We start from the raw sequence: 8,875 nt of genomic DNA, 5'->3' as shown, positions 1-8,875 counted from the left end.
CTAGTAATCACCAAAAATCAATAATAGATAAATTAAAGAAAGTTCTTTAATCAATGAAATTTCAATTTCACCATACTCAAATTACTTCAAAACTGCTAGATGATGTTCCATTCCAATTTATAAAATGATTTTCCTTGGCCTTGTTTCTTCCTCAAATTGTCGGATAATTCATTCAACATGCATGTTATCTTTTATGATGATGAGTTTTTTGAGTAAGACTATTTTGAGTGGTCCTTTTTAAAGGACGAGCATTTTTTTCGGTTCATACTAGCATAAATTCCTAATCAATAATTCTAGAGTTTAGATAAATATATATGTAATAAATTAAATACAATATAAATAAAAACGTAAAAGCAAAATATATTTATAATTGGAGCAATTTCTACTATAAATAGTAAAATAAAATCTGACGAACATCCACACAAATCTTACCCTCATTGTTCAAAGAAATTAAAAATCACACATATGCCTAGATAAAATGTTCATACTCAATCTCATATGTTCCCCATAAATATTTAGGATATAACTTTGAAGGGGAAACTAGGTGCTATGGCTTTTATTTATATGGGACATTAGCACCAGACACTACTACTATACTAGAAATGGAAGGGTTTTCCCATGACCACAAAATAACTTAATTGCATGAGGAGCATAGGCTCAACCCAACATCAATTATATTATTAATGTGACATGGTAAAACCATAGAAATAAGCTCCCGAAAATCACTGCAAAGTTTCATGCAACCAACAGTGGAAGTGGTGGATTCCTTTCTCAATTGGCATCACATATCTGCCACTGCGGTATGCTGGTGTCTCCAGTCCCCTTTGGACACTTTCACACAACACCTTATCTTCCTTCTGCAATTCCAAACCACACATATAATAATCATGTTAGATTTTTTTTTGTTTTTCGCCTTGTTGCAGTTTTAGAGTTCGCCCGCATGATATAACTAGTTGCATTTGGACAAAATAAAAAGTACTCCTTCCTTAACGAATTACTAGCAATTGGATATTTCAATTCTCACAAATAATAGCAAATGTTGCTAGTAATAGTTACGAAAAGAGTATGTTAATATGAAGAACTTTCTATTAAGTGTATAAGTGAACAAGAGTTTACCTGTTTACATAATGGGTTAAATTTGGGTTTGTATTTGTAAATTAAAATTGATACATTTGCACATGTTTCATTTAAATTCGTAGATGATAACAGTTTTGTGCATTTTTAAAGGTATGATGAGGTCAAAAAGCAGACAAGAAAAAGAATTATATGTTGAAACTTTTAAAAGTGTTAAAAGAGATATGATCACACGATTAACTTGTTAAATTAGATCTAATGTTAGCATCCGATTAAGTATACAAGTTAGGCTAGTGCTACATGAACCCAATAGTTAAGACGACATTTGCAACTCTTAATTAACATAAGCGAGTGGCATTGTATTATTTGACATACCTGCACGTTATCGTTGATTGCTATGCCCTTGTCAATGTAAGCCTTGTCGTCCTATACCAAATAAACAAATAAACTTAGAACTACTTGCGTATATTATATGTTTAATAACAACAAATTTACCGTCAGAAACAAAACAAAAACAAATTTCTAGCACCAAGTTTACACCATATACTAGTGCAACCCCTTTAACAACTATCAAAGTATGAGTATGAGACACATGCAAAATATATATAATAAAACTTATTTTGTATATTAAGCTAATTACTCTTGTCATACACTTGTATGACATCATATATATAATGGATGCAAAAATGTTATGGGTCTTAACATCCTTACAAGAGAAATATGTCTTGGGCTATTATTATATATAGCCCCTCCCATCCGTTTCATTTTAATATACGCACTTACACTTTTCATGTATGTCAATGCAAAACTTTGAGGACATAAATCTTTAGTGTTGTATTTGTAAAAATTATAAAAAGTACATATTAATAAAATATGTACTAATACGAATCTAAAAAGATTTCACATGACTATATTTTTATTCACGTATAAATCAGAAACGAGGGTCAAAGTGCAGTTTGTGAATAGTGTAAAATGTCAAAGTGTAACAATCAAAATGAAACTAGCTTAATTGACATGTACTAATATGACATAATTGAATCCCATCAATATAATCATCAAATTAGTTGAAGTAGAAAAAAGTTCTTTTAAACAAAAAGAATACCAAATATTATAATAATATTTTTGAATAAAACACCTTTTGAATGTCTGAGCATTAAACAGTTTTTTGATAATTGTATGGTCAGAAACTTACCAACATGGCTTTCTCAAGATAATAGTCCACCACTAGTTTGCATTTCCTTTGTCCCATAGGAACGACATGCATTGTAGTCATCCAAGTGCCATACCTGAAAGACATATGATCACAAAATGGGTCCGTAAGCAAATGTAGCCAAAACATCATCATCATTGGGCTTATAAGTGACTCCCCCAATATATGAAAAGGTATCAAGCAAAAAGAGAACCAATCTACCTTTCCACAGCAAAGTTGGGGTAAATAAAAGCATAGAATGCTTCAGTTCCAAGTCTATCAAATCCATCTGGCTTGTTTGAACTGCTACCAACTCTTTGAATCACACATTTCTCGATCATCTACAATAAAATAAAAAATTCATATTAACATCAAACGTTTATTTCATAATTAAAAATCTTTTACCACTTTTTTTTCCCTAATATCTGAAATTTAGTTTGATTCATCTTAATGTGCACTTTTTTTATACACGACAAAACCATGTATTCTAAACCGTGAAAAATCAAATGTTGCGACTATGGTGAAACACTGAAGCATAGGATGTCTTATTATATCCATGGAACACGGTGTTCTCTCTCACATAAAGAGATCACACGTTAGTGAGAGGGAACACCTAAGAAGTTGCAGCCATTAGTTAGTAGCGTATTTCATCTAATCAAGTTCACTTTTCTTCTTGTGTCAAATATAAAGTAATAGAACTTACTTCAGTGTTGTAAGTGTCAAAGTCGAGTTCAGCTGCATAGTATTTGTGAGCATAAGGAACATGGTAAGAGCTATCCAGATAGTTATCACAGAAAACCTGCCATTAATTACAAGAAATCCAACGGTTAATCGCGTAATTAAGTGCAAAAATAATACTAATCTAGCATCAAATCTTTTTAAATTATAAGACTATACCTTCCAGTTGCATTCCATTGGGAATTCACTTCTATGGGTGAACTTTAGATTAGGATCAAAAGCATGGGCCTTAACATCTTCTGCAGATTTACCAATCCACTCTGTTCCAACATCAGCATTAGCATCTAGAGATCGGTCCAAGCTGATAAGAATGAATGGGCCCCATTCTGCAACTTTTAGGGGTGCAAGCCCAAGTTCCTATGTACCACAATATATAGATCCATCAACAATTTTTACAAACTTTTATTGTACAAATATGAAATAAGAGAATTTAAGATTGGTGCGAAATATTTCATCTATTCTGAAATAAATGAAACGTTTCTCTCTTTTATGAGAGTGTTTTTTGAGAAAAATATTTCATCTGTTTTAGAATGATTGAAGTATAAAGATTGGTAATAAGATCACATACTTTAGGATCCAAATTTTGTGTTTCAGTTGCTTTGCTGGCTTTGGCGAGTGATCCATCTAAGCCATACACCCATCCCTATAAAAAAAACATATCAAGTTGAAGTTTTGAGTTAGCATATCAAGTTTAGTTTTTAGAGAATATATTAAATTGTTGTAAGCGTGTTGGAACTTATTTGATCGTGTGAACTTATTTGGACTTACTAAACTATCGTAATTGTAAATTAAAGAACTTGGTAATGCGAAAACGCAAATGTCTCAATAAAAAATTGGGGGTAGTAATTACTATTCTACTAACAAGTAATGAGAGTAACACAAATGGAGTTGTATAGGAGAAGAACTCACATGGTAAGGGCATACGAAACATGACTTTTTGCCACTTCCACAAGCAAGAATTGATGCACGATGTGTACAAACATTGTGAAATGCATGAAGTTCGCCTTGACCATCTCGAGATACTAAATATTCAACATTCCCTAAACTGTATCAAATAAATTAATTAAAATTATTATGGTATTTTAATTAGCAAAAGTTAAGAGATGCTAGAAGAAAAAACAAAATTTATGATGATGTTCATGCAAGTAAATAGGAAGAAAGAAGAAAGAAAAGAAATTACAAACCTGCCAGTGAAATATTGATTTTTCTCCTTTACTTGCTCAGAGTAGCCTGTTAGTTAAAAAAGAAGATTTGTTACAAGAGTTAAAGGGCTAATAAACTTCAAATAATTGCAATAAGATAGCCACTGAAACGAATATCATAATCGAGGACCATGAATTATAGAGCAATATCATTATTAGTTGTGTTTGGATTTTTCAGAATTTCAAAATAACTCTACAAATTAGAGAGTGTGAGTAATATCAACAATTGAATAAAAATCAATGATTTATATATAATCTTTACAAAATTTTTCCTATTTTTTCTCATTAAAATTTATTTCTTAATTTTCCCCTACCCACTAGGGGCCATTGATTTTAGGATGTATTGTAGAGTTGTATTAAAACTCTAGAATATACGGAAATGAGTATGTTTATTTTGAGACTTATCTTAAGGATATTGGGCTAATATGAGTAAGATTAACTTATATATATATATATATATATATATATATATATATATATATATATATATATATAATATATATATGAAAGCTCCTTATTGGAAATTAAGGTTCATGGCCATTGATCCAAAACATTAAGTAATTACATTATCTGAATTCCCGAAGTGGATCTAAATTAACGAGATTCAAATCAAAATGAATTTGACTAGGTTGGCTAGAAATTTGGATCGAGTTAGACTCAAAATACACACAAAAGAGTTCCAAATTTTGGTAGAATATGGATCAAAACAAAACCAAAAACTTTCGAACCATTGTCGATCTATCACTGAGAATGTACGGACTAGGATTGCATTTAGGTACAAATCATCTTTATATTTTCATTTTTCGCTGTAATTTTTATTGAACATTTATGAGAAATTCATTAAAACCCACATAATTCAAACAAATTACGCGAATACTTTTTGGAGGTTGTGGAGTATAATCATAAATAGAATATCTAAGTTGAATTATGCAATGTGAACTAAAAATGCCGTGGATTCAAGAGGCGGGGTATTGATTTCGTTGTAATCTAAATGATGTGTGCAAGGGCTTTATTTTTATTTTCTTGAAGTATTTAAATTATGTGATAGCTACTTAGCTAGGTGGTGTTCGACTGGAAAGCCCGAGTACCATTTCATTTGTTTACATTCAGTATTCTTGACCCTCGGGTGCAAGATGCTTGACATCTTTGTCCTACCACTCTTAACTACTTATTCTGCTCTAAAATTAATGCAACATGAAGAACAAATTTATCTACACATGTGATCACTTACACTAAACTCCTAACCAACTCAAATCTTTGTGCCATATGCAAGTGTTGTATACTTTGAGGAGTAAAGATAGTATTATTTTGCTCTTATTGTCGAAAGAACAAATGAGTGAAATTCCACTCCAAAACAAAAACATACACTAACTGATGTCTATATTCTAGAACCATTGATGAGTATGATGATACATGCTCTTCAATTGATTATAATTGCAACTGAGATTATTTATAGTGATTGAGATTATTCAGAACCTTCCATTGATATTAATATCACTCTCTAAAAAAATTGCACCTCGAATCATTCATTTTACCATATGAAAATGGACCAATTGGGGTACTAGAATTTATTGGGTATATAACTTACTTAATAGTGATTTAATTTATTTTAGTCCAAACTCGACTTGAATTATGAACCTAATTCGAACTCAAACTAAAAGTGGCATGCTTTAAACTAAATTAAAACTTATTGAGTCTAATACTTAAAAGGAGAGAGGGTAAAGAGAATGATTGATATGTTTTGACAAACAACAAATAAGCTTTCCTAAAAACCCCAAAACCAAACGCCCCTTAAGGGGTTGATAATAGTCAAGATATTGTTAAAATTTGTTCTACGTTTTATAAGTGATCAAATATGTGTATAAGAGATTGAAACAAGGCAAACTAAGAATCCATATAGAATATACTTCCAGATACCCTTTCGAATAAAAGATATTTTGCGAAGACTAATTGTTGGAGATGAGTTTTAGACTTGGTCTACTGTTATCTTTCCATTAATTGTAACTGATCGATAGGATAATCTTTGTTATATACTCATTTTTTTCTTTAAACAAACGAGCTACCTTGCTAATCCTTATCCTCTGTTAGTTACGGAAGATTAGTTTCGTATTTCTGTTTGCTTTGTCATCAATAAAAATAATTCATTCTTTCACTCTTTCACTAATATCCAACTAACTATCTTTTGCATAACCAACAAAACAATCAATCGAATTAAAAAATTGCAATAGAGACAAAAATTATTAGTCAAAAAGATCTGGCAAGAAAACTCCTAATAATCAGGCACACATCCCGATAATCTTATAAATCGACACATAATTCCCATTATTTTAATTGTTTGGTCATTTGTGATAATCATCAGTATAGTAAATGGTTCGTAGTACTATTAAGATAGAATTGTAATTTCAGATGGCTATATATAAAGTGATAAAAGTGAAAATATATTAATAACATTGATCATAATTTTATCAAAAAATTGTAAACTAAAATCATTTTAGAAAATATATCAAATACTTTTTTGAAAATATTTACAATTAAACTAAAATCATTTTAGAAAATATATCAAATACTTTTTTGAAAATATTTACAATTAAATTCATCAAAACCCAAAAACATTTGATAAAGAGGGGAGATTAATGACAAGGGAACACTTTTTTAAGGTATTTTTTTCAAGATAAGAAATATTCCATTATAAGTAATGGGAAATTACAAATTAAAGATCGTCTTATAAGAACTAGGGTAATCCAACCTTTAGGCCAACCTTAATTCTCAAATCGTTTTTCAAATCGTCACAGGGATGAAAGGAGGACCTTACAACCAATCACTAGGCCAATATTATTCTCATATCACAAGGGAACATGTACCAACTAGATAAAAATTAATTTTTGTATTATTATCAATTGTATTGATCACTAATTGAGTGATTCTTAATTATGTTGAATTAAGATAATAAATATCAACATTTTTTTCTTAAACATGATCTTATTTTGGATTAGTTATTTTTGAACATATACCTGACATGCCATATATGGAAAAACTCTGCTTTTTGTTAGCCTTGTACAATTCATTAGAGCCATCCACTCGTAATAAAGTTTTTTTTGTCAACAAATATAAATAATTAAATTTAAGCATTTTGGTTTTATCAGTATTTTCACGAACTAACTTTTGAATTTATATAATATAATCACTAAAACTAAAGTTAAAAAAGGATCAGGCTGTTCGTGACCCAAATTTTAGAACTTTATAGAAGAACTCCAATTGTATGATTAATATTAACGCTAATGTCATACTCCAACAAAGGAGTTAAATTCGTCATGATGATATTATATATGTCCAATGTCTAGGGTCCATAATTGTCAAATAAATGTTCAGTCCTTTTTTTTCTTGTTCTTAATCATCAACCTCAAATTCGAAGAAAGTCACGGATCTCAAATTTCCATCAGTAATCTCAACAAAAATATTATCAAACAAGGTAAAATCTAACGAACGCTTTGAGGGCGCTAGATAAAAAAATAGTAAAAAAAATATATATAAAAATAAAAATAAAAATACCTGCAACTTGCCATCCTTTGTAAAAGATACGTTCAAGTTCATGGGAATAAAAGGCAGGCTCAGTGTACCAAGTACTAGGAGGTGTAAGAGCATCTTCAGGTGGAATTTCGGGGTCGAATTCATGAACAAGTGATCGAATGGAAGAAGGTGTGTTGGATGTGGTTTTTAGAGTTGGAAAAACAGGGGAAGCAACAGCTTTAGTGATGATTTTATTAGTAGAAGTATTAATATTTGGTGTTTGAAGAATTTTGTTTTTGTTTGATAATAAATTGTTATTGTTATTAAGAGGAATGCTAGTAGGAAGATCGTTGTTGTTTGAAGATGAAGAGGAATTTGGCATAGCACAAAGAGTTGGGTATTTGAGCAACATGGTTGTAGCACTTGCTGCCATTGTTACTAGATTTTACTCGTATTCTTTCGAGTAAGGAGTGTTTTTTCCTTCACTCCCTTCTTCTCTATTTATATAGATTTTTCAGTGTTTCATTCTCACTTTAACACTACTTTTTCGGTTTGTTTTACCTGTTTTTAGAAAAGATAAAACTAGTCTTCCGGGTTTTTTGTTTTTTCACTCTTATCTTTATTGTTGTTCGGGGAATACTTGTTCAACCTGTTTTTAAGGTGATTTTTTTTTTAATTATTTTAAATTGTGTACTTAATCTGGTGTTACAGATAGAAATTATCTTTTCTCTCTCTTTTTTGGATATTACTATGGATCGATGTATTTCAAAAAGTGATTAAGTTTAGTTTTTTTTTTTTTTGAGGGAGATTAAGTTTAGTATTTGGGAATCACGTGGATAATTATAATCATCCAATTATCGAGAAATTATTATATGCACTGGAATAATCAAAAAAAAAAAATAGAGATTTAGGCTATGTTCAGTTCACCTTATTTTTGCTTATTTCGGATTTAATCAGATCAGATAAAAAAAAAAAGGAGTTGAGATCAAATCAAATCAGATCGAATAAGTTCAGATCAAATCAAATCAGATCGAATAAGTTTAGATCAAATCAAATCAGATCGAATAAGTTCAGATCAGATCATGCTTATATTTAAAAATTCATTATTACGATTAATACTATGATTTACTAGTACATTTGTTCAAAAGGATTATTATTGTTGCGG

The 8,875-nt window shown here is 30.2% G+C and overlaps 1 protein-coding gene across 1 annotated transcript; it reads right to left on the bottom strand.

Annotated features, from left to right (window-relative positions):
* Positions 1-340: 340 nt before the first annotated feature.
* LOC104897072 (choline monooxygenase, chloroplastic) lies at positions 341-8,199 on the bottom strand. Its single transcript, XM_010683881.4, has 10 exons — positions 7,753-8,199; positions 4,186-4,231; positions 3,911-4,046; positions 3,570-3,644; positions 3,161-3,358; positions 2,967-3,062; positions 2,486-2,604; positions 2,267-2,360; positions 1,450-1,500; positions 341-857 (listed from the first exon to the last, which is right to left on the bottom strand). Exons 1-10 carry the CDS (start codon positions 8,141-8,143, stop codon positions 723-725), a joined length of 1,341 nt encoding a protein of 446 aa, XP_010682183.1. The 5' UTR covers positions 8,144-8,199; the 3' UTR covers positions 341-722.
* Between the last annotated feature and the right edge of the window lie 676 nt (positions 8,200-8,875).

The sequence above is a fragment of the Beta vulgaris genome, chromosome 6 (assembly GCF_026745355.1).
Source record: "Beta vulgaris subsp. vulgaris cultivar EL10 chromosome 6, EL10.2, whole genome shotgun sequence".
NCBI classification, from domain to species: Eukaryota; Viridiplantae; Streptophyta; class Magnoliopsida; order Caryophyllales; family Amaranthaceae; genus Beta; species Beta vulgaris.
This window is presented reverse-complemented; position numbering and strand designations above follow the sequence as displayed.

Bases quoted from the DNA above. Each gene is read 5' to 3' on its own strand.
- LOC104897072 (XM_010683881.4), bottom strand. From the start codon at position 8,143: ATGGCAGCAAGTGCTACAACCATGTTGCTCAAATACCCAACTCTTTGT. The intron at 3,645-3,910 runs GTGAGTTCTTCT...TTTTTTTTATAG, and splicing joins GTTTCGTATGCCCTTACCAT to GGATGGGTGTATGGCTTAGA. The intron at 2,361-2,485 runs GTAGATTGGTTC...TATGTCTTTCAG, and splicing joins CCCAACTTTGCTGTGGAAAG to GTATGGCACTTGGATGACTA.